The sequence below is a fragment of the Urocitellus parryii genome, chromosome 5 (assembly GCF_045843805.1).
Source record: "Urocitellus parryii isolate mUroPar1 chromosome 5, mUroPar1.hap1, whole genome shotgun sequence".
NCBI classification, from domain to species: domain Eukaryota; kingdom Metazoa; phylum Chordata; class Mammalia; order Rodentia; family Sciuridae; genus Urocitellus; species Urocitellus parryii.
The window spans coordinates 181,222,390-181,247,691 of record NC_135535.1 but is presented as its reverse complement, the minus strand read 5'-3'; the positions used below and the strand labels follow the sequence as shown (position 1 = coordinate 181,247,691).

General features: G+C 50.4%; 1 protein-coding gene across 1 annotated transcript in view; it reads left to right on the top strand.

The window, feature by feature from the left end:
- Positions 1-20,928, top strand: part of Slit1 (slit guidance ligand 1) — a 152,446-nt gene extending 131,518 nt beyond the window's left edge. Inside the window, exons 26-37 of the mRNA XM_026394745.2 lie at positions 3,782-3,945; positions 5,822-5,946; positions 6,247-6,344; positions 9,298-9,437; positions 9,569-9,662; positions 11,905-12,042; positions 14,125-14,362; positions 15,940-16,070; positions 16,436-16,590; positions 17,599-17,887; positions 18,213-18,424; positions 19,162-20,928. Coding sequence (XP_026250530.2) covers positions 3,782-3,945; positions 5,822-5,946; positions 6,247-6,344; positions 9,298-9,437; positions 9,569-9,662; positions 11,905-12,042; positions 14,125-14,362; positions 15,940-16,070; positions 16,436-16,590; positions 17,599-17,887; positions 18,213-18,424; positions 19,162-19,400 — 2,023 coding nt within the window. The 3' untranslated portion in view covers positions 19,401-20,928. The remainder of the gene's footprint in view (positions 1-3,781; positions 3,946-5,821; positions 5,947-6,246; positions 6,345-9,297; positions 9,438-9,568; positions 9,663-11,904; positions 12,043-14,124; positions 14,363-15,939; positions 16,071-16,435; positions 16,591-17,598; positions 17,888-18,212; positions 18,425-19,161) is intronic.
- Positions 20,929-25,302: the final 4,374 nt, after the last annotated feature.

Below are 25,302 nucleotides of genomic sequence, written 5' to 3'. Positions count from 1 at the left end.
TCCTGGCTGCTGGGCCCACAGCTCTGTCTCCATTAGGCCTGTGTCTCTCCACACCCCACTGAGTTCATAACAATTTTCTTTTATGATTAACATGTATAAATTGTTCTTCACTGTAATTTTCATTGGGAAAAAAAAAACAGTTCCTAGCTGAAAGTGAATGACAAGTACCACTGAGGAGATGGTAAGATGGTCCTTAGCTACAGAGATCCAGCTGTGGATAAATTAAAACTTGAATTGTTGAATCCAGGTGTGGCTCAGAATCTGCTCAATACAGAAACAAGAAAGACCATTTAGGTATCAAGCCAGGATCAATGCCTTTTTTTTTTTTTTTTTAGTTGTAGATGGACACAATAACTTTATTTTGTTCATTTATTTTTTATGTGGTGCTGAGGATGCAACCCAGTACCTTGTACATGCAAGGCAAGCATTCTACCGCTGAGCCATAACCCCAGCCCAGGATCAATGCTTTTGAATAGGTTTTCTATGGCTCTGGTCCCATAATTTGTATTATTAAGAGTGGGGGAAGGACGCTTATATTTGAGATCCAGCTTTGCTACTACTTATGGGCCAACACCTGTACCCATCTGGGAATTTGTGAAGATCCTAGGAGACATCAAGGGCCCCCACATTCACAATGGCCTCAGACTCAATCTTCTTGACATTTTATCTAGTGAACTACAAGACTGAAAGAAACAGCCATTCCTAATAAATTTTTAACTCCTGTCTCATTACAGGACTATGCTTCTTGTAATGCACTACCAATTCTGTATTTCTGTCTTTTGAATTGTGTTATATTATACTTTTATTAATATAAAATTTTTCTAATGCATTTATTTAAAATATACCATAAGGTATGTATTCCTGTTATTTTTAGAAGCCATTTTTAAAGAAATAATCTCCCTTTATTAAATAATATGATTATGTAAACTTCAACTTCTTTTTTTTCTCTCTTAGTATGTGAGGGAAACAGTATACCAATATTTTGTTCTGAGGATTTTTCTTATTGGTCCTTCTGAGTTATACATGATAGTAAAATCTCTTTTGATAAAATTATAAAAATTATAAAATCATATCTTATTCTAATTAGGTAAAAGCCTTTTTTTTTTTTTTAACATGCTGTATAGCTTCAAAAATTCAGTGTCTAAGCTGGGTGCAGTGGCACACGCCTGTAATCCCAGTAGCTCAGGAAGCTGAGGCAGGAGGATCGTGAGTTCAAAGCCAGTCTCGGTAACTTAGTGAGGCCTTAAGCAACTCAGTGAGACCCTGTCTCTAATAAAATATTTTTAAAAAGGGGGGCTGAGGATGTGGCTCAGTGGTTAAGCACCCCTGGATTCAATCCCTGGTACCAAAAAACAAAAACAAAACTCAGTGTCTGTTACTGCTCAGTGGAAAGAGGATGGTGTCTCTCCTGTCCCATTAGTCAGGATGGATGCTGTCAGCACATAAGGATAGAAAAAATTGAACATGTGTCTAGGTCGACCCTGCCTTTTTTCCAGGCTGCGCGATTCCCTCAGCACCCATTTTAGGTTATATGTGCTTGTCTTTCCTTTCCTGTTCGGTCACAGGCTCTTTATTGAATCATAAAGTGAGCCCTGGAGATGTTGAATGAGCTGCTCAAGGTCACCCGGGCAGGGAGCAACTGCTGTGGGGCTGGAGTCCAGGGCTGGTTCAGCCTGTTTTATAAGATTGCACATCACCTGCTGTGCTATTTTGGGGAATTCCTGTTCAGAGCCACTGCCATTTGTGTCAGATTGTGCACATCTTAGGGGGGGTCCACTTCCTCTGTGTTGCCCAGAAACAGGGGAAACAGCAGTGCATCCATTGGGGACTTAATGAATTGCCCGTTGTCATGGACAACGGACAACCTTATATTTTCAAAGTAACATGGGTGCTGATGAACTTCAGGCACAAGGCCCTAATTTTAGTATTTGCTGAATCAAAGAACTCGGGCCTCTTCTTTTCCCCACACCCATATCTTGTCCATGTCTGTCTCTCGTGTGGCTTAGGGCAAAGATTCTGAGCTGGCTCACTGGATTGGTAGAAATGTTAGGAAGTGGCAGTATACAGTGTGGGTGTCCATGCTAGGGAGTGCACAGGCCCGGCCTTAGCTGGGTGGCCAGAATAAGTGGATTCAGTATGCCAGGGGCAGCTATTGACATCTGACATGGACTTCTGGTTACGGCTTCCAAGCATCTATTCTAGAGAAGTGCTCACACCTCACAGAGGCAAATACAAGAGCGTTCACCGCTGTTAGAACTACCAGACGGTTCAGCAACAGGGAAACCGCTCTTTAGACCACGGGGTAGCCATTCTCTGGGATAGTAGGAAGCAGTTTGACAAAATGAGGTGGCTCTGCATACGCAGACCTGGAAGATTTCCAAGGTGTGCTGTTCAGCGACAGCTCGGAAGAGAGCGCGTGGAGGGGAACCACGTGCTTCAATGTGGGAAAGGACTGGGGGGCTGCACACATGTGGTGACTGTGAGTCCCTCTGTGGAGGACAGGGACAGCAGGGGATGGGCTTTTCTGGGTAATGTGGATGTAACAGTTTATTTAATTGCTCACTCGCTGATGAGCAGTGGTTTCTGTCCATTTTCTGCTGCTTTAAAAGAATACCACCCACTGGGAAACTCCAAACAACAGAAGTTGATTTGGCTCATGGTTCTGTAGGCTGGGAAGTCAGAGAGCGTATGTGTCATGACGTGGTGGAAGCACAAGTGAGCGTCCGTGAAGCAGAGAGGAAATAAGCCCAAACTGGTCCCTTCCATCGGGACCCCATGCCTGCCCCAGGAGAGTGAGCACAGAGCCTTCCTGTCTGTATCACCTCTTAAAGGGCCACAATTGCACTGTCATTTCAATGACAATGCTGTCACACAGATGTCTTTGCGTGTGTGTGTGTGTGTGTGTGTGTGTGTGTGTGTGTGTGTGTGTAACTCCCAGAAACAGAATTGGGAGAAAAGCAACCACCTTGGTAATTTGATAAATCACAAATTTCTCTTCCTGGAAACATACCATTTTGCACGCCCATCATTAACATAGGAATGTTTTTTTTTGACATAAATTGAAGTTAATTTTACATAACATAAAATTAACCTTTTAAATGCGTACAGTTCAGTGGTACTTAATCCATTCACAGTGTTCTATGGGGCAAAGACTTTTGCTTTGTCTGCAATATTTCAAAGGGGCTCACGATGAGATGCATCCATGTGTTTTTTGTTTAATGAAAATTGAAAAGAAAAATAAAAGAGTATGGGCTTCTGAGGCAGAGAGCTCTGGGTCTGGATCCAGGGGCCACTCTTCACTAGTCATGTGACCTCAGGGAAATTACTAACTCCATGCAAGGCTCAGTTCCCACAGCTTGAAGAAAACTTGCAGGTGGGGTTAATGAGAAGGTTCTATGCTTTTTTTCTATAAGAAAAGCAGCTGTCTCATCACAACAATGAATGTTGGTTGCTTTCTCCCCTGTGACCAGGGGAGGCAAAGCATTCATAGACTCTGGTCCCAGCAGCCCCTTTCTCTGTGAGATCTTGGGCACGTTCCTCAACATCTCAGAGGCCCAGATTCTGTACAAGTCAAATGAGGATCATAGAGGGTGGTGAAGACTGAGATGATGCATACGAAGAGCTTAAAATGGTACCAGCTATACACTCAATGCTCATAAATTAGGGGCTGCTAGAATTTGGTTTTGCCAGCTCTTGGCACTGTGTTTGGGACCTTAGGGGCTCACTGGGTGAAAGACCCCCTGAAGCTGTAATGGCTTCTTCTCTCTGATCGTTCTCCCAGGGCCATTGGTGCCAACCCCCTGTACTGTGACTGCCACCTCCGTTGGCTGTCCAGCTGGGTGAAGACTGGCTACAAAGAACCAGGCATTGCCCGCTGCGCTGGGCCCTCAGACATGGAGGGCAAGCTGCTGCTCACCACGCCTGCCAAGAAGTTTGAATGCCAAGGTGAGCCCCGGAGCATGAGAGAAGGGTGGTGGGTGCTGTTACAACCCCTCCTCCTGCTGCCAGGGACCACAAGATTCGCCCAGTGTGGGGAGGCTTCCAGACACCCCTGTGTCCTTGTGGTGACCGCTGGGTGGGGTTCTGGTGACAGGAAAGAGGCACCTGCTGTTTGTTAGGATGGCTACCTTCCAGTCCTGACAGACAAGGAACAAGGCCACCAGGGCTTTAATCCTTTCGGTGTTTATGTAAGAAAGATAAAAATAGCAGTGTTTCTGGAAGCGCCCAGCCTCAGCAGGGCCAGCGCTCGGCCTTCTCGGCTAGAAACTGCGCTTGCCAATTAGCTTAAACCTTGGTCCCCGTGGAGCCGTGGACCAGCTGCGGCTCTCTTGACATTTGCAGAAAACAGCCTGAGCGTGACTGGCGGCTCCTTCTGGCTGGGCTCTGGGGCCGCTCACCTCGCGCCCCTGTAAATACTTGCTCAGGGATTGATTGACTGACTGGCCGATGGCGGAGCCCCCCAGGCCCTGCCCGGCATAGACAGGTGGCTGAGCCGCTGTTCCAGACCTAGCTTTGTGCGGAGGGGGCCAGTGGGGGAGGGCCCCAGGGATTTGGGGCCTCGGCCCTTGCTCTCAGAGGCCACAATCGGAAATGAAATTGACAGCCGTAGGTTAATGAGGAGGCCACGACCACCCTGGGTGTAGGAGGCTGTCACAGCAGCAACAGTTCAGAGGGGCCGTCTCTGTGGCATGGCTCTTGGGAGCCAGCCAATCACACTACGTGTGCTCAGTATTTATTGAATGGGGTGGGGTTGGCACTGTTTTTAACTTTTTAAAAAAAATTTTTTTTTAGTTGTACATGGACACAATCCCTTATTTTATTTATTTATTTTTATGTGGCACTGAGGATGGAACCCAGTGCCTCCCACGTGCTAGGCAAGTGCTCCACCACTGAGCCACAGCCACAGCCCTGTTTTTTTAACTTTTTATTGAACTACCACCTGCATACAGAAAAGTACACCTATCGTGATTTGAAGAGCCCATGACTCTTCACTAACTTACCTGCCCAGGTAGCTGGCACCCAGGTCAGGGAACAAACCCCACCTGTGCTGTGGAAGTCCCCCTGGTGTCCCCTCAGCTTATGAAAAGGATTTTTCTGTTGGTGCTCCTGGCTCTTCAGCAGAACCAATACTGCACCCCTTCCAGAAGAAGCCTGATGGGCTAACCTGAGTTAATTGGCCTGGTTCTCCTGTTTATTCTATTGAGATCCTAATGCCCCTCATAGGTGACACCCAGGTAGCACAGCCCCTGGCTTCTCCACCCACTTCTACAGCCAGTGAGACCTGAAGGGGCTAGAGAGGGGCCTGCTATAGTCAGGGAGGTGACAGGAAGGGTCTTTCCTGCTTTAGGCTTGGAGAAGAACAACTTGAAGGCATATGGACCCTGATGTGGCCTCCCCACAGAGCCAAGCTCAGGCACCATGCTCGCTCTCTGCTGAGGTGGCCACCTTTCATCAACCTGGTCAGGAGGCAGCAGGCGTGAGGGTGTGAGGGGGCAGAGGGAATGTCAGCTGACTTCAGGAATAATGACCATGCCACTCACACACTGATGACCTGGCCCTAACTGTCATGCGTGTGGCTCATGTAGTCCTTCCAACCCAGTATTGACCCCTGTTACAAAGGAGGGTCCACAGGCTGGACAAGTGGACGGTGCAGGGGGCAGGTATGATCCTGAGAAAACACAGTGAAGGGCAAGAGTCTCCTTGGGGAGAAGACATCCCACCATTCAACAAAGTTGGGCTTCTCAGGGCTTGGGGTCTCCGGGCCCAGCCCTGTGCTGCTCCTTCCACTCTCTACGCTTATATCCTCCTAAATCCTCCACAGGTCCTCCTACTCTAGCTGTCCAAGCCAAGTGTGATCCCTGCTTGTCCAGTCCATGCCAGAACCAGGGCACCTGCCACAATGATCCCCTGGAGGTGTACAGGTGTGCCTGCCCTGGTGGCTATAAGGTGAGTGGACGAAGCTGGGAGGACATACACTGTGGGGCACATACAGGCAAGGTTGGGTCTGTCGTGTTTTCCAGGCTGTCCTCAGTACCCAGAGCAGTGCCTGGCTCAGAGCAGGCACTTGAGTGAGCCTGTCATCAGTGATCTAACATGTGGATGGGTGGATGGATGGATGGGTGAAAGAAAGAATGATAAGTAACTCCTGGGACAGGGGGGCTGAGCCACTGAAGGGCTAGCTGTCTCTACTCAACACACTAATCCCCAGGTCTCCCTGGAGTCCCTGTCACTGACCTTTCCCTCCAGGGCCGAGACTGTGAGGTATCCCTGGACAGCTGTTCCAGCAGCCCTTGTGGCAATGGAGGGACGTGCCATGCCCAGGAGGGCCAGGATGGTGGCTTTACGTGAGTGGCCTGGGGGCAGGAGCCTGGGTGGGGGGAATGTTTTGATGGGACCAGCAACTACACCTTGGTGTTATACTTCCCCCAAGGGGATGGCCCAGGCCTCCCTGTGTTCCAGGAGATGGGGGTAGAGACTCAGGGGGAGCAGACAATGCTGTGAGACATAGCTGTGCCCAGGGGACAGCCAGAGTCACAAAGAAAGCGCTCACGGATGAGTGGGGGCTTGGGCCTGCTCTGCAGCTTCCTGCTACAGCCCACTTCTTGCTCTAACAAGGTACTGGGCGCTGAAGGGTCTTTGCAGGATACTGGGATGCAGTGCCAGGAATAGACTGGGAACAACTAAGATTCATTTATGTTCAACCACAAAACCTCTGCTCTGAGCCAGACAGTGTGCTGGCTGTGCCACTTGCCTGAAGGTGGGGTAGACAGCCCCTCCTGTCCAGCTGCCACCCTGCACCCCCAGGAACAGCAGAGGCTGCCATTGGGTGGGTGAGGCCTACCCAGAAGGGGTGCCAAATCCCCATCATTCCCTCTGGGGTTCTCCCCAGATCTCATGACTCACATTGACCACCGCAGAGAGGGGACAGCCCTCTGGACCCACCATGAGCACTCATTTCCCTGTGGAGTGCAGAGTCCAACCTCAAGTTCTCTCTGAGGTCCTGCGGCTGCTGACATCACCATCTAAGCCCCTCCCGCCGACCTGCTCCGCCCCCTGCACCCACCGACCCCCCCACCCTCCCAGAGCTTTTCCGAGGAGTAGAGTGTTTGGTGGCTGGAAAATAAATTGGCCGCTCAATAAATTGGCTCTTGAGAAAATGATGTTGAGTCTACCGGCAGAAATGGCCAAACCTGCCTCTGCAAACCCAAATTACCAGACGTAAAACACGAAAGTCTAAGAGGCCTCTCCTGGTGTCGCCTTGGAAACGCGTCCTCCTCCTGCTCTCAGCCTGGGCGGCAGCCCCAGCAGCGCTCCTCCTCCTCAGGGACTGAGGCCCCTCGCACTCAGCAGCCCTGCAGCCCGGGACGCCCGGGGGGGCCCTCCAGGTAGAAGGGGGTGTCTCCTTAAGTCACCCCTCCACCGGAGGCTCCCCCGGCCCCTGCCCACTCCCGCTGCCCTATCCTTGGCTCCCGCCAGAGGGTTCTTTTTGCAATGCCAAGTGACCCTGTTATCCCAGCTTAACATGCCCACCCACCCCCAGCCACACGCCATTAAAATTAAACTCTAGAACATGCCCTGCAGCCGTGGTCTTCAGAGGGCTTTACCCGACCCCCACCCCACCCCCAAATATAAACCCGTACCACCGTCCTTAGATTGACAGCTCAAATGTTTCATCAAAATAAAATTTAGTTTTTCTTTGCAATGTAGATAAGGTCTTAGATAGTGTGAGTGTTATTAATATTTAAAGATGAAACGATCACTTAGTCACTCTTTCCTTATCCTCCAGTGGCAATGGGAAGAGCATTGCAATTTGATACCATATTTAAATGCCCTGAATGCAGGGAAATGCTCCCCCCACCCTTTCCTTCTCCTGGAGCTAGTGTTCCCATCATGCTCCCCCCTCCCATTCTCTGTAGAGTGTATTAGGATTTGAAGCCCCACAGTCTTCTCTTCGGGAGCACCTGCTGGCTTCTCTGCCATCAACAAGGAGTCTAAGTGGTAACATGTAAAGTCTTCTTTTTGGTATTTCTCGTCAACATAAGTCTGATTAGCTTCTTTTGAGTTATCATGACAATTGCCAATAACATACAATCATTCAAAACAAGAAAAACCACATGATGAAATTTGACGGGTGGTTATTAAGCATGAAGGTAAATCTTACTACACTGTGTCCCTTAATTAAACTTAAGGGTATGGACAGGGTGCTTTTCTGGAGTTCTTTTCTTCTCTGAATGGGTCCACGTGTCCAGGGGTGATGGGACAGAGCAGGAGAGGGCTCAATAGCCCTGGTTGTTGGCTTTGTTTTTATAGATGTAAATGCAGGGAAAGTTTGTTCACATAAATACACCAACAGGATTAGGAGGAGTTTTATTATAGCCATGTCACTCAGTTCCCAGTTGATGTACCCAAACCTCCAGAGTGATCTATCACCAAAGGTATTTTTCATGCTCTGTCAGCTGAGAGTTCCGTGAGGCCTCCCATCACTTGCAACGGGCGGAACTAGAAACCTCTTGACTTACAAAAACCATTTGTTCTTCTTTCTACACATCAGTGTCCCCAGTTGTTGTTTTACTTGGTGCCTCACACCTTGCACTTGGGATGGTTCAGGGCACCTTTTGGAGTCCTGGACAGAGCAGCTTAGGGAGGAGCCTGTGTGGACATTTGAAGAGCTGGATGTCAATTTCTCAGACCTCTCTCTGACCCTCACACCACTTGGAAAACCTCAGGTGCCTCAGGGGAAGTTATAACCCTGGTTTGAGGGTCACTGATCTCCAGGACCCTCCACAACCCAGCTCCTGCTCCCCTCAGCCCCATTCTCCCTGAAGCCTGCGCTCCACATGCTGCCCCTGAACTGCGTGGATGAGCAGGGCCCTTCCTGGAGGATGTGCATGGAAGTCAGGCTCTTGGACATTCCTCTGTCCCTGCTGCCTTCCCTCCCCTTCCTGCTCCTTCTGCCTGGGTCCTTGAATAGGTCAATTTGTCCCCTCCTCCAGGAAACCTGCCCTGGGCGACCCACCAAGGAGGAGTTAGTTGTCCTCTGCCCCTGTCTGCCCACACCCTGGTTTCAGGCTCGTTTACCACCCCACACTGCCCACCTCTGCTCTAGTCACCGGTCTTTTCCACTCGACTGTGATTGAGTCCTTTGAGGGCAGCACCTGTCTTGTTCACCTGTAACCTACCTTAACAGCCCCTGCCAAGGGCCTGGCCCAGAGTAGAAACCCTGATTCTGTGGAAGGATGATCCTGAGTGGGGACACAGGTTTCCATCTGTGCCTCTCCCTCTTACCATCCCCCACAGGTGCACCTGTCCCATCGGCTTTGAAGGACCAACCTGTGAGGTGAACACGGATGACTGTGTGGAGCATGCCTGTGCCAATGGAGGCGTCTGTGTGGATGGTGTGGGCAACTACACCTGCCGGTGCCCCCTGCAGTACACGGGTAAGCATGGTGGGGCCAGAGCGCACGCCGGAGCCCTGTGCTGTGGGTGGCAGGTCTGGGGCCTTCTCAGTGTCTGAGGAGGTTCTGCTGGGCCTGGCTTCTCTCCTGCCTCTTGCTCCTTATTTCCCCAGGAAGGGCCTGTGAGCAGCTCGTGGACTTCTGCTCCCCGGATCTGAACCCATGTCAGCATGAGGCACAGTGTGTGGGCACCCCAGATGGGCCCAGGTCAGTGGCACCCATTGCCAGGGATTTAAGTCTGGGCTCTGCCTTCTCCCCATCCCTCCTGTTCTCACCTGTCAGAGGGTTTGGTCTCAGTGATGCAGGGTGCAGAGGGTGGTTATGGGTACCATTCTGGCCAGAGAGACCTATCTGCAGCATCACCCTGAATGAATCAGTTGGCTGCACTGTTTCAGATTTTCAGCTGTGTGGCAGCAGCTTCCTCCTGGGGTGATTACAATGATTAGGTGAGAAAGTATATGACAAGCACTTTCTTCTATGTCTAGCATCCAAGTTCTCCACCCAGAGTCAATTGTTCCAGATCCACAGCTGCTTATCCCAATTACAAAATCCACGAAACTCTAAAGACCAAAAACTTCTTCCGAAGGTACAATCAGCCCTCACCCGAACATATTTGTTAAGAAGGGCTGAGCTGAGCTGATATGAGGCCATTTATACTGTTGCTCATCCCATGGAGTGTGGATATGTACAGATTTTGCTACCAAAATGTAAACTTTTTGGCTTATAGGGCCATCTCCGACCATCTCAGCAGGTATATCATCCACTGTTTTATGGACTATTTTACCAATGCCAAGAAGTTCTGAATTCCAGAGCCTGTTCAGCCCCGGGAGGTTTGGGCACAGAATTGCTGTCCTATATTATTGTCGTCGTTGGGTGGAATCCCCTAGGAAGCCTGCCATCTAGCCAGAGCTGCCTGATATCCATGGGCAGGAAGTTAGTGTCAGAAGATGACTGAGGCCTGGATACACCATCAGTGGGCTGCATCAAACCTCCATACAGATGATAGACAGATGTTACACTCCTGCAGTGGCAGGGCAGACCAGGGACACACTGAGTGGCAGGTATCCTCCTCAGAGATGCTGTGTCTCAGAGGGTGGAATGGAGCAGGATTTCAAACAGGCAACTAACCCTCTTTGGAACTGCTGGCATCATCCTTCATGCCACAGGGAACGGGTACTGTGCTTTGTCCTGGGCCCAAGCTGCAGCACAGGGTTATATAGTGCACATCTCTCAACTTCCTATCCTGGTGTGGTGGCAAGGTGGAACTGACACTCGGCACTGTGCCTAGAAACCAGCCAGTATTCAATACACAGTAACTGGGTGGGTGGGTGGGTGGATGGATGGATGGATGGATGGAGTGGGTGGTGGTTTAGCTACTGTAACAGTTTTTCAAAATGCAACTCAAGACCCAATTCAAGTAGATAGTGATCCATTGGGTGGGTCAAAGTTAACATTAAAAAAACCCAAAACATCAGAGAGCAATGTACCATTTTATAGGGTAAGAATAAATATTGTTGTACCAAATTGATTGACTGATGCATGTGTGTGTGTGTGTGTGTGTGTGTGTGTGTGTGTGTGTGTAGGCAGTGAGCTGAAAGATATTTCTCAGATCCTGAAAAACAGTGAGTTCAGGAATGAGTAAAATAATCCAGGCAAGGGCACTGATCTGCTCATTGTGTGGTTGAGCAGTGGAGTTCGGAGTTCAGAAGGGATTCAGAGAAGAGATTGCTCAGTGAGGGGTGGTGTTCACTAGAGGTGAGGTATTGGCTTGGCTGCACCATGCAGAGGGTGCTCCAGAATCAACAGTTGTATCTGGCAGGTGTGGGCTTGGTGGGGGGAGCGGATAGCCTGCAGGACAGGGAATGTCTTGCAAGGCAGTTACTGGAAAGGGGAGAGAGAGTGTGTCCTTTATTTGATAGGCAAATGGTTGGCCAAGACAGATTTGGGGGAGACAGTGATGTGGTGAGAGCTGGGAGGCTAGAGGCCGGCCTGGGGCCAAGGTTCCCATTGAGAGGCTGGCACATGCCCTGCTAAAGGATGGGCCCAGCAGAGTTGGAGAGTCTGGTGAAGAGGGGTGGCTGAGCCGTGTGATGCAGGACCACGTGCCCGGGGTTGTGAGAGAGCATGGAGGGAGCAGCCGAGCAGCAGGGCAGGTTGGAAGAGAGTTGGCCTTGCGTGTGGAGACAGGTTCTCTGGGACAAAAGTCTCATTTCTTCCTGCTGCTGGGCAGCCACCCTCTCAATCCAGGTCCCCCCACCCCCACATAAACTCTTCTCACGCTGGAAAACACTGTCAGGATGGGCTGGGTCCCCGTTATATCCAGGGCTCTTTTTGGCCTCCTGGTGGTCTCCACAGGGACTTGAGGTCCTCTGTCACATGAACACGCAGTATGGGCCCTGGCCACCTGGGCTCTGGGCTGTGTGCCTGACACCCCCACCCCCACCCCCAGGTGTGAGTGTGCACCAGGTTACGCGGGTGACAACTGCAGTGAGAATCAGGACGACTGCAGGGATCATCGCTGCCAGAATGGGGCTCAGTGCGTGGACGAGGTCAACAGCTATGCCTGCCTCTGTGCAGAGGGCTACAGGTGAGCCACCGGGATGCACCTGAGCTGCTGCTCTAGCTGTCCGTCTGGGCTGGCTGGGTCAGAGTCTGGTAGTCGAATCCTGGATTTTTAACCATGGTTCTGCCAATCCTAGCTGTGCAGCCTGGGAAAGTCATGCATGGCTCAGAACCTAGGCAGAGGGTCCCTAACCTGTTAGTGGGGGATGGGAGGCAGGTGCAGATTACTGGGAAGTGTTCATGACTTACTCTTCGGGCTGAACTGTGGAAGTCATGTCCTGCCATAAAGGTCATCTACCATCTCCTGGGGGCTCCCCTGGGAATCTGGAGGGGCTGCCTTCTGGCCACCCACCTCCCACACTCTGCTTGTGTCTTCTTTTATACCCTCATGGTGCTGGTGATGGAATCCAGGGCCTCACTGATGCTGAACATGCCTCCACCACTAGATACACCCCAGCTCCTTGTGTTGTTTTTTAAAAATACCTTTATCAACATATAAATCATATACCAAACGATTTGAAGTGTAAGATTCAATGGTCTTTCATATGTCCTCAGAATTGTGCATCTATCACAATAATCGATTTAGAACATTTTCCTTATTCCAGAAGGAAACCCCATACCCATCCTCTGTCACTTCCAGCCCACCCTCCAGCATTTTCTAATCTACTAATAAGTGTGTTTGTGAACATATTCTGGACATTCCATTTAAAGGAATCATACAATGCACTGTCTTTTGTGTCTGCTTCTTTCACTTAGCATAATATTTTCAAAGTTCATTCATGTTGCAAAGAAGTCAATCAGGAACTTGATAGGGATCATATTGGTCAATTTCAGGAACAATGCTATTTTAACAGCAGTAAGTCTTCTGATTTATGAACATGGGATGTCTTTCTATCTATTTAGACCTTCTTTAATTTCTTTCAATAATTGCTTTGTAATTATCAAAGAAAGTTTTTCACTTATTCTTAAAACTTGTTCCCAAGTATTTTATTCTGTTCGATGGTATGGTAAATGGAATTGTTTAATTTTTCCTTTGATTTTTGTGCATCAACTGTATCCTGCAATCTTGCGAATTCTTTAATTAGTTCTGAGTGCATTTTAGTGGATTCTTTAGGATTTTCTTATATAGGACCATGTCATGTGAAAGTAGAGATAGTTTTCTTTTTTTTCCAAAATCTAGATGCATTTTATTTCATTCTCTTGTCTAACTGCTCTGGATAGAATCCCTAGTACAATATAGCATAGAAGCTGTGAGAGCAGATGTCCTTGTCTTGGGGGATAATCCTTCAGTCTTTCATTATTAAATATGTTATGTGTTTTTTGTGGGTGCCCTTCATTAAATTAACTTCCTAATTTGTTGAGTTAAAACAACCTTGGATTCCTGGGGTATATCCCAAATGATCATGGTATATAATGTTTTTTATGCTGGATTTGATGTTTGTTTGTGTATGAGTGTGTGTGTGTGTGTGTGTGTGTGTGTGTGTGTGTGTGAGTGTTTTCCAGGGTTGGGTAAGCCAGAGCCTTACACATGCTAGGCAAGTGCTCCATCATTCAACTACCTACCAGTCCTTAATATTTTGTTAAGGATTTTTGTGCCCATATTTATAAGAGATATCAGTCTGTGATTTTTGTTGTGAGGTCTTTGGCTTTGGTATCAGAGTTAGTTTTTTTTTTTCTTTTCTTTATTTTTCTGAAGAGTCTGTGAAGAATTTATATTAATTCTTCTTTAAATGTTTTGTGGGATTCACCAATGAAACCACCTAAGCCTGGGAAGTTTTGTGATTATTCAGTTTCTTTACTCCCATCGTTACTGACACCAGCAGTGAGTGCTTCTCAATCATTATCATACACATGAACCACCTGAGATCTTGTTAACAAGCAGATTCAGTAGGCTTCCCCCTTCTGACAGGTAACGTCCACGCTGCTGAACCAGGGGCCAGCCAACCACACTTGTTCTCAGTACCCTTCCAAGGGGGGAAAAAAGTGTTCACTAAGAACATCTTCAGTCACTTTAAGGCTCTGTTTCCCCAGGATGTTTAGTGAATTCCTCTCCAGGACTCTTCTTCCTTTGGTTGGGCCTTCTCTGACCTGTGTCCTTTCCCCTCAGCGGACAGCTCTGTGAGATCCCCCCACACCCACCTGCCCCCAGGAACCCCTGTGAGGGGACTGAGTGCCAGAATGGGGCCAACTGTGTGGACCAGGGCAGCCGGCCTGTGTGCCAGTGCCTCCCAGGCTTCGGTGGCCCTGAATGTGAGAAGTTGCTCAGTGTCAACTTTGTGGATCGGGACACTTATCTGCAGTTCACTGACCTGCAGAACTGGCCACGGGCTAATATCACACTACAGGTGGGTACCCAGGGCGCCTCTTCCCAAGAGGGAGTCAGGGAACAGGGGACCATGGCCTCAGGTCAGAGCATCAGACTGTACCTCTGCCTGGGGGACCTAGAAGGGACATGTGTCAGTCAAAACTCCTCCTGGCCATTGGGGACTCAGCTTGAGCCGGTTTGGACAGTTGGGAAGGTAACTAAGCCACACATCAGGCAAGGTGGAGGCAGTCCCCGGGGAGGCTGGATTCAGAAAACCAAGCTCCACAGGATCCTTCCCCACTGTCTTCTATCTCAACTACTCCTTGGCTTCTGCCTCCTGTGCTGCACACAGGCTGGTTTCATGTGGCCAGAAGGTGGCCAGAGCTCTGGGCTTGGTCCCTGAGTCGCCCTTTTTATATCTTCTATAATGTGATCATGTTACAGATAAAAAGAAAGCAAGTCCCACTTCCACAACACAGAAATGTGCACATTTTGTATATCCATATTCTGCTAAATATTTCTTGGAGAGGGAGAGTGGATTGTATTGCATATTACCCCAAAGAAAAGTTAAACTCCTCCTTAGTCATCTCTCTCCCCCAAATTCCATTCCTGACCGCAAATGCCACGTCTTTCTTCTCTCTTTGTTTTGTCCCCTTCTTTTTCTCAGAACCTTTCAGCCTCTCACACATGCTCATTTGGCTCTCCTCCCCACGTCACTTCTCCAAAATCCTGTCCACTTACATTATCCTCACAGCAGGACAAGAGCTAGCCTTAGCTGCTTAACAAAACGAAACTCACCCAAACCCTCATCCTTGGTCGAATCCTCATAGCCCCAGAAAGTCCCATTACCAGACCCAAAGGGGCTCTTCCCTGCCAGCTCTAAACAGACAACAGTCAGCCGTCTCAGGGGAGTTCTCTGATTGGCCTGGTCTCAGTCACATGCCCATCCCTGTACCAACCGCTGGATCCGAGGAGATGGGGTAGTATGATTGGTCCTGCCTGAACCATGTGCCCACCTCCAGGGATCAGGGGTTCAGGGTCTTTATCAGAAGATAGTAGGGGAAAGACTCAAGGCAGAAGGAACAGATCATGGCCCCCAGAGCAACTGAGGGGACCTCCCTTCCAAACAAAACTCCTGCTCTTGCTTGTCTTGTTTGTCACAACAGCTCCAGTGACAGACACTATCTCCTGAGAGGCTCCTTCCAGATTTGGACAATTCTGGCTGAGACAGCCCTCCTGCCCTTGTCCCCTCTCTAGTCCTCACCCTGTGTGGCTAGCTCCCACAGAGGGACTCCCTTTACCTGGGAAGTGGGGGTCCCAATCTGCCTCTCCCTCTCTGGGGCAGACTCCCCAAGATTCCTCTGTTCCTCTGGTACCTCTTTTCTAGGTCTCAGCTGGCTTGTCTGTCCTTCTGCCTGGACCTGACCAGGCTGGCAGTAGTTGGTATTTGAATCCTAGACTGCCAGCCTCTGTCAGTGCCTCCTAGAGAAGTGGCCCCTGGGGAGGTTGGCCAGGCAGGGAAGGATGCCTCTGCACACAGCCTGGCCTGTCCAGTTTCTGTGCCACCCACTGCTACTGTGAGGGGTGGAGTGGGAGAGAAAGTGCTTTGCCCATTAGGTCTCCACTGCAGAGGACAATGGGATTCTGCTGTACAATGGAGACAACGACCACATCGCAGTTGAGCTGTACCAGGGCCACGTGCGTGTCAGCTATGACCCAGGCAGCTACCCCAGTTCTGCTATCTACAGGTAGGGCTTCCTCGTGCTCCCCACCTACCCTCAGGGGCAGGGTGACTGCCAGGGCAGTATAGTTGTTGGGACCACTAGAAACTTGGGCTGCCCACCAGGTCCAACCCCAGCTTAGCGTGAGGCTCTCTGAGGTCTAAGGGGTGGCCTCTCCTTCCTCATCCCAACCCTAAACTCAGAGGAGGTTCTCCAATAGTGGGGGCCTCTGCCCCTAACTTCTCAGTTTCTCCCTAGGGCCCCAGAAAGGGGCCTGTAAGTCTTCTCCTTGACAGATTTAGTCACTTTGGAAGTAGCTACTGGGCCAATGGCCAGAGGTACTCCAAAATGACACCTACTCCTTTGGGTGGGGGCACCTCATCTCCTTCCAGTGCTGAGACGATCAATGACGGGCAGTTCCACACTGTTGAGCTGGTCACCTTTGACCAGATGGTGAATCTCTCCATCGATGGTGGCAGTCCCATGACCATGGACAACTTTGGCAAACACTACACGCTCAACAGCGAGGCCCCTCTTTACGTGGGAGGTGAGGAACTGGTGCTGGGTACGCTGCAGCTGTCTTTCTCCAGGATTCTCCATTGGACCATGATGTCAGTATCCCAAGGTGGGGGCCTCTGGCTCTCTGGCCTGAATGGCCCAGGAGACCTGATACCCAGGGCACTGCACTGTGAGGGGAAATGCCAAGAGGTGGGTGTTGTCCTAGTGAAAGGCCAAGTTGCTGCTGGATTGTCCTCCCCTGCCTGGAGCCCAGGCTGCTCTTTGCCCAGTCCTGCTGACCAAGAAGGATGGGGGACAGGCCTAGGAGAGGGCCTGGGGCTTTCTCGGCTGTCTCCCTCACCATGTTCACCTTTCTTCCCATCTTTGGGCCAGAAGGGGCTCCATTCCCAGTCTTAGGCCCTCGGAGGTCAGAGCTGCTGCTAGAGGCAGTCCACGCATCAGCTGTAAACACCCACTGCCGTACAGGTGTTGCAGGCCAGGTGATCCCGTCCACCACCCACAGACATTTCTGGTTTGGTTGGAGCCAGGCTCTGGGTATAGTGGGGGAGGGCTGCTGATTCCTGGCCCCCTGGTTCTGATGCCACCTCTGTCTCTGCTCTTCGAGCGACTTCAGGCAAGTCGCTGGTCATCTGTCAGGTAGATTTTGGAATGCCCGATCTCAGAGGGTAGCTGGGAAGCAATGACCATCAGAACCAAGGGGCCAGTGCCCAGGCCAAGTCCTTGGCTTTGATTGGGGTCTCTAGAGAGAAAAGCTAGTGTTCTAGAGGGGAGAAAGGAGCCCTGGGTAGGGCAGCCTAGAACCTCACTTGCCAACTGCCATGCCGGGCTGACAACCCAGCTGTCACCCCAGGGAAAGCAGCTTTTCTGTGCCTTTGGGAAATGAATCTGGCCCTCTAGGTGGCAAAGGCTCAGGGTCACAGGGCCAGAAGGACAGAGACTGAGGGTAACAGGGGACACTAGAGCTGCCCAGCAGATCTCAGAGTTGGGTGCTACGTCCGGCCTGACTCAGCCTGGCTTTGCTTCCTGCCCACCCCAGGGATGCCCGTGGACGTGAACTCAGCTGCCTTCCGCCTGTGGCAGATCCTCAATGGCACCAGCTTCCACGGTTGTATCCGAAACCTGTACATCAACAATGAGCTGCAGGACTTCACCAAGACGCAGATGAAACCAGGCGTAGTGCCGGGCTGCGAACCCTGCCGCAAGCTCTACTGCCTGCGTGGCATCTGCCAGCCCAGTGCCAGCCCGGGGCCTGTGTGCCACTGTGAGGCTGGCTGGGGGGGCCTGCACTGCGACCAGCCAGCTGAGGGCCCCTGCCATGGGCACAAGTGAGTATGGGATGGGCTGAGGGAGGCCTTGCCCCTGCATACCTGCCGTTTCCCACATTCTACTTGTCCATGTGAGGGCCACCTCTCAAACTGTAGTGTGAAACCCCTAAATTGGAGCACGGAACCTAACACAGCTCCCCCACCCACCTCCATACTGGTTTTCCATGTTTATTAACAGGAAAAGGCTCATAAGGACAAACAGAATTGTGTTTTTTTCCCTTGGTTTAAATCTTGGCGGCAGAATACAGTCCTATGAAGTCAAGGCTGGGAGGGGTGGGCCTTGGGTTGGCCTGTCCTCACGGTGACTTTTCTCTGTCTCCTCCAGGTGTGTCCATGGGGAATGTGTGCCCCTCGATGCCCTTTCCTACAGCTGCCAGTGCCAGGATGGGTACTCAGGGGCTCTGTGCAACCAGGTCGGGGCGGCTGCAGAGCCCTGTGGGGGCCTGCAGTGCCTGCATGGCCACTGCCAGGCCTCGGCCACCAAGGGGGCACACTGTGTTTGTGACCCTGGCTTTGCGGGCAAGCTGTGTGAGCAAGGTCAGGGGCCCCCCTCCTGATGTGCCCTCTGCAGGGTCCCTCCCCACAAAATGCATAGCAACTTGGTGTTTCCTTCCTCCCAACCTCAGCTACCCTCCCCACTCCTCTCCACTTGAGGCTACTCCTGGCCTTTTGGTGTCCCCCACCCTCTGTGCACTGAGCTCCACCCCCCACCTCCCCTGGGCCCAGCCCACCCCTCAGCTGCCCTTTCTGGCTGAGATCTCTGGTTACAGAAGAGATCACCTAGGTAACAGCTCCTAGCCAGATCACCACATCTTAGTCCCATCCACTCTAGACCTGGGAGTGGCCGAAGTCTGAGGGTTTGGGACCCCTTCTCAAGCCCTCCCCAGCCAGCTTGACCAGGATGCTGAGTCGGAATCTAGACTGCTGAGGCTGGGCAGGGGAAGCAGGGGAAACCCTGACCTGGGGCCCCTTTGGCCATCACCTCCCCAGCAGGGATTTCTTTTATAATGTCATCATCCCCTCCAGGCCTCTGTAAAGGGAGGCATCTTACTCCTGCAGCTAGGAATTTCCTCCTTCCCCCTGGCCACACTGTGGCCCCAGGAGGAAGCTGTGCAAAGGTGCATGCTCAGAAGGTGGGAGGACGCTGGGGACAGAGGGGCTGAGAGCATGAAGACCCCTCCAGGGATGCTGCCTGCTTCCTCCTCCTCCTCCTGGGGCAGCAGCTGGACCCTGAGTGTACCCTGAGGCTTTCTCTTGGTGTCTGTCCCATCCAGAGTCCGAATGCCGGGGGGACCCTGTGCGGGACTTTCACCGGGTCCAGAGGGGCTATGCCATCTGCCAGACCACGCGCCCACTGTCGTGGGTGGAGTGCCGGGGCACGTGCCCGGGCCAGGGCTGCTGCCGGGGCCTGCGGCTGAAGCGGAGGAAGCTCACCTTCGAGTGCAGCGATGGGACCTCTTTTGCTGAGGAGGTGGAGAAGCCCACCAAGTGTGGCTGTGCCCTCTGCGCGTAGTGGGCGCGGGCCGGCGGCGGGCGGCAGCTGGGCTGGGGGTGCGGGCCATCACCAGGACGGCGCCAGGCCCTGGGCAGCGCGGGTGGCCTCGACAGCCTTTCTAGCTTTGGCCGGGCGGAGGGGCGAGGCCGAGCTGCCGCCCTCTCCGGAAGTGCCTTGCACAAATAGGCGCTTAATAAATATTTGTTCAATGAATGTGTGCGTGAGGTCAGGCAGGGCCGAGTGGTGGCACCCCTCCATGCCTGCTACCTGGTCTGAAGAAGGGGGCTGATCCTTTCTCAAGCTGGCCTTCCCCCTGGGGCCTCTGCGAGTAACGGCCTCACTCCTGCTGCCACAGCATCTTGCTGGCAGCAGGCCGGGGGCAGACAGAAGGGCCTCCTCTTGCCACGGGAAAGGGGCTGCCCCACCCGGTTGGCACTGCTTGGGAAGGATGCTGGGGTGGAGTTGGTTCTTAAGACCAGGCCTTGAATCCTGATGTGTAGGATGACCACTGTAGCTTCTATGAGGGGGTTCCCGGGGAAGGCAGACCCCACCAAAGAGGGCAGGAAGTTCTGGCTCCAGTTGAGTAAACATCACCTGCCTCCATCACTAGCCACGCAAGGGACACTGCACCTGGGCTCTCCAGCCACCCACCCATTACAAGCTGTTGGTGAACTACTGGCAATGGGACAGGTGTGAGGGTTTGGTGACCAGGCAGGGGTCTCCTTTGTGAAGTTCAGCTCAGGTCTCCTAGCACTGAAGGTCAGTAGGGAGCACTGGGGTCACAAAGGTCGTCATCATAGCCTTTGTCGGCTGTCATGCTGGGCAGACTTCTCTCCATCTGGACCTCAGGGTCCTCAGCTATAAAATGGGGAGGAACAAAAGGAACTGTGTAGATTCTCCTGCTGTGGTCTCAGAAGGAAACCTGAGGAGTTAGAAGTCCCATTCTCTTAATCACAGCCACAAGTATTTATGTGCCTAACCTGGGACGGGATACTGCGGGCATCCAGCCCTAACGGGCAGGCATGAACCAATCCCTGTGCACTGCAGGAGTGACCAGGATGCCTGGGAAGAGTAGAGCCCAGTGGGGCTCTGGCCATTGACCCTTGTTGGGACTGCAGCTGCCCACCCTAGTGTTAGAGCTACTGGGTGTGGGATTCTCTGACAGAGCTTATCTGGCATGCTGAATCAAGTAGGTGATTTCTGAATCTGAGAGTTAGCAAAGGGAGGAAAAGTTACTCTTCTTTCCACATGTCTCCCGAAGAGTATGTAGCCTTGAGTATGCAAGGGGGAGCCCTTAGCGCTGACTGCAGAGATCATCAGCCTCTTGCAGCCACAGAAGCCTGGCACATTCCACCACACCTGCACTCATGCCTGCAAGTATGAGCTGGGACCCTGGGGTGGGAAAGAGGGCCCTGCTCTGCTCAAATGGGTAAGTGTCCTCAAGGAAGGATCTGACCCTCACCAGGGGGCCGGGCTCTTACTGTCTTGAGGCTCTGAGCAACATTAGCCTGCATAGGGCAGAAACACGCATGAGCAGCCAGCCTGCCCCTTCCCTGAAAAAAAAGATGTTGGACTCACTAGCCCTGAGGAAGTTCACCTCTCTGGTGGTCCTCATAGTGCTGGAGAAGCCAGTTCCCAAGCTGAGGAACACTGACTGGCAGGAGGCCTCGTCACTCTGCACAAAGGGGCACCTACAGAAAGGTGATGCCACCCCTTCCCCAGGGCCATGGGTACGGCAGGTGAGAGGCCAGTGTGATGGTTCCCAGGCAGTACTGCATGAGCCTAAATTACCCACATCGGCCCCGCCATGCTAGTCCTTGGCTGAGTCTGAGGACTAGAATCTACTGCAAGCCGAGGGCAGCAAGGGGCCAGGAGAGCCACGTGCCCCAAGATCAACTTATCCTGCAACTGCAAGCCACTAGGGACCCTGGTCATCATCTCCAGTGCCTGTTCACACTGATGAAGTCCTGGAAGAAGGCTACTGGGAGACCACCTGCTGAGAAATCGCCTCTGCATCTTGTCCCCCTTTGGCAAATGTCTTCAGTTCCTTTGTGGTTGCCACTGGTTGCTTCCATTATGTGCACTGAAGACACCCAGCAGGGCAAAGCCTGAGAAGCTGTTCTCCGCAGCAACACTGGTGACAGCCATGGGTCTCTGGGACTCTTAGGAAATGGAAAAGGCCGACTTTCTCCCCTTTGCCTGCTGTTAGCCTAACCATGAAAGTATCTCTTTATACAGAATACTTACAGATTCTAATATATATTTGTATTTCATTTTGTTATAGTATTTTTATATGTTAAAGTCAACTCCAATGTCTTGTTTTGATTTGCAGATGCTATGTGGTCGTGACCTTTGGTGTGGGGTTTCTGTAGTCTTATTTGGATCGACTCTAAAGAGACTGGTTTAGACAGCCCATGAGGGTGCCGCACCTGCCCTTCCCCTGGAAAGTACTGTTTTAGAATGCCAATATTGTCTTGTCTTTCATGTGAACATGACATTGATTCACTTATATTCTGTTTGGTTGGTCTCTTTCTCCACGGAGGTGAGCCTATTCCTGCCGGCATTTACCCTCCCAGGGCTTAAGAGCCTGAGGGCTGATGCCATGCCCAACAGTATCCCCACATGCAGGATGTCTGCCCTGGAGCCCTGTTCCTGAAGTGGCAAAGGACGTCTGTCCATCCTGAAGGAAGAAGGGTTTGGGGGCCAGCAGTTAGAACTGGCTGGGGGTATGAGCCAGAGAAGGTATAGCACACATGGTCTGGGGAAGCTGCACATCCTCACCTCCCACCAAATGCTTGCCTTTACTCTTATGTGTTTGTCTACAGAGCCACACCTATACTCAACCTATCTCTGGGGGCTTCGGAGCATCAGGGCAACAGATTAGACAGCAGTGTGTCTTCTCAGATGTCCTGTAAGATTAACTGCCTGTCTCTAGGCAGAGTGGTTCATAGGGATCAGTGGAGAAAGGAGGCAAACATACTTCTGTGGGGATTCTGTCACCTTCTCACACCAGAAAATTGCACTTGGGAGTCTGGGTGAAGCTGGGCCCTGGCAGACAAGCTTTATAAGGTTCCTGATGACACAGGCACCTGGCTGGCCTTCTTCCCAATGACAGGACCACAGACTTATTTCCCACTGGAAACATAGGCAATGGTCACACAAGCAACACCTTACCAACACAAGGGCCACCTTCAAAGTGCCCAGTGATGGTAACTTCAGTGTCATGACAATTGGTAAACTGAAAATTTTAGGAGGAAAGAAAATGGGATCAACTAGGGTAGTAGGCTCAAGTGTCTGTACTGGCCAGGATATTACCTACCGAATCTGTGAGTGACACCCTCTGAGCCTATCCTTTCTGTTGTCACTTCTGATACAGTAGTATATCAAAAGGTTTCCCTACTGTAAAGTGACAAATGGCAATTGAAACAGCTAGGGACTATGTGACCTGGAGAGCATTTTCCAATCTACTGAGCACTAGATGATGCATACCAATAAGTTAATTCTATCATATCTTCATCTTTTTTTAAATGATAAGCTAGAAATCTCAAAAAAAAATTTATTTTTTTGTTTGGTTCTGGGATCAAACCCAGGGCCTCAGGCATGCCAGGCAAAGTACTTTACCGCTGAGTCAGATCCTCAACCTCAGAAATCTCACTTTTTTTTTGTAGGGGGTGGTGTTGGATAATCAACCCAGGGCCTTGTGCATGTGAGGCAAGCACTCCATCAACTGAAATATATCCCCAGCCCACAAATCTCAATGTTAAAAAAAAACCTTAGTCTTTAAATATATATTTAAAAATTGGGCTAAAAAACCCCCAGGTCTGTGGAGCAGCAGTAGCAGCCTCTGAGTTAAAGTCAAGGATGGCCTTGCAGCTTGCTGGGTATTCTCACTGGATGCTGCTCTGCATGTTGATGGCAAGTGTTAGATAAACTTGCTAAGTTGATGCTCACCATCCTGCTGGGTCCTTAACCAGACCTGCCTTAAGCAGGGGTGAAAGAATACAATGCAAATGGAAAGACTTTGTACTACATTTCACTAGCACCACAGAGAGCCTGGCAGTTGGACCTGGCTTGCCTGAGGTCAGGAGCTTGAACTCCATCACTCCTCACTCTCAGGATGAAACACTGGTAACTTTCCTACCCTGCCAAGGGAATCCCAAGGATTCACCCATTGTGTTTTCTCTTCCCTGAAGCTAGCTAGGCATAGCTTACAGAATGATTCATGATTTCAAGTAGCACATAATGTTTCTTTAAGGGCCAACACCATGGTTGAGACAGAGTATTCCTTTGGGGTTACTTCTAGCTACTTACCACTTGGTTTCAAGTTGAATGCCTGGCTTCAATGCACTCTGTACCCTCTACAGTGATTACACAAACACACTTTAATATCAAAGAAGTTTAATACGCTGCAGTAAAATAAGCGCCTTAAAAAGCTCATGGAATAGGTGTCAATGTTAGAGAAATCCCTCCCACACATCCTTTAGCTCCATACCCCTTCCCTCAAAACCAAACAAGAAAATCTGAAACAACACAGGAAATCCTTCCAAACCTGGATTTCAGTGTGGGCCCCATCACCAATAACAAGAACACAGTTTCCTACATGATATAACAGGAAAGTAAAACACAGAAGCACAAAAAGCCTACAAGATTTCAATATTTAAGAGACTTGATACATATTCAAAGTTAAAATAACTCCCACTTTTATACCTATACATATTGTTTTAAAGCAACTTAATATATTTTAAAATTTCCATATATACACTCTCAAAGGTTCTTCAGGTGAGGTATGTAAACATTGTCTAATGAAAAATTTTCAATGTTTCAAACCAACAAATTCACAGCATACATTGAATTTTCATCCATTAAAGACACAGTATCTTCCTACACTCACTAACATAGTGGAAATCCAGGCCCAAGGGACGCACGGTTATCTTCCAGGTTACCATTTGCAGAATTTCTTATTTCACTGCTTTTGGAAGGACTACCTTCACACAGGCTGGGAGCACACACCTGGTACCAAGAAGGGGCTGGGCCCTCCAGAGGCCCTGACCTTGGGCATCTGGAACACTGGCTAAGACTCACAAGACACCAAAAAGGAGCACATCTGAACAACTACAAGATTGACCTCGGTAATGACATCACTGGGAGGAACCAGAAAGACCTTTAAAGGAACGGTAGAGATTCATTTTAGAGCTCCCTGAATCCACAGCCGGATCAGCAGCCCCTGCCCTCACGCGTTCTGAAGGGTCATGGCCTAAAAATAAAAATCCACACGGCACCTGAGCTTCAGTTAAATTGTATGGGCCTCCTATGACCCCTTGGCCCTGCAAAGGCATTGATTTAGCCTCAATTAGGACCCTGGGCTGTGCTTTTAATACAGGTTAGGGTTGAATTTCTTAATATCATAATGCATATTGGAAAATAATGCCATTGAGTTCACAAAGATGACCAATGCTCACAGGCACTGGCCATTGACCTTGGAGAAGCTCAATTTTGAAAACTACTTGTTCCCTGAGGGTAAACAGCAGGCTTCTATTGAGATTAAGTGAGGCTAATAAGGGGATTTTTATTACAAAGTATTAAAGACTTGGGGAGCCTTAGGCCAGAATTCTATTTTACCTCCACATAATCTACAATACCCTCCCCCCACCCCCACCACCAAAAGTAGTCACCTTCCCAAAGATACAATATAGGTCAATTTCTTTCCTCTTTGCTTGCTTTCAAGCTCAGCAATGGAAAGGTTTATCCCAATGCACCCACTTCAATCTAAAAAAACACTAGTGAAAAATTCCAAACACCATCATAAATACAAAAGAGAAGACATATTCCAAAAGCCTAAAAAAACTACATTACTTCTATTAAAGGTTACTTGGGTGTGGGGTATTTCTTTTTCACAAAGTCTAGGACGGTCACAAGGAGA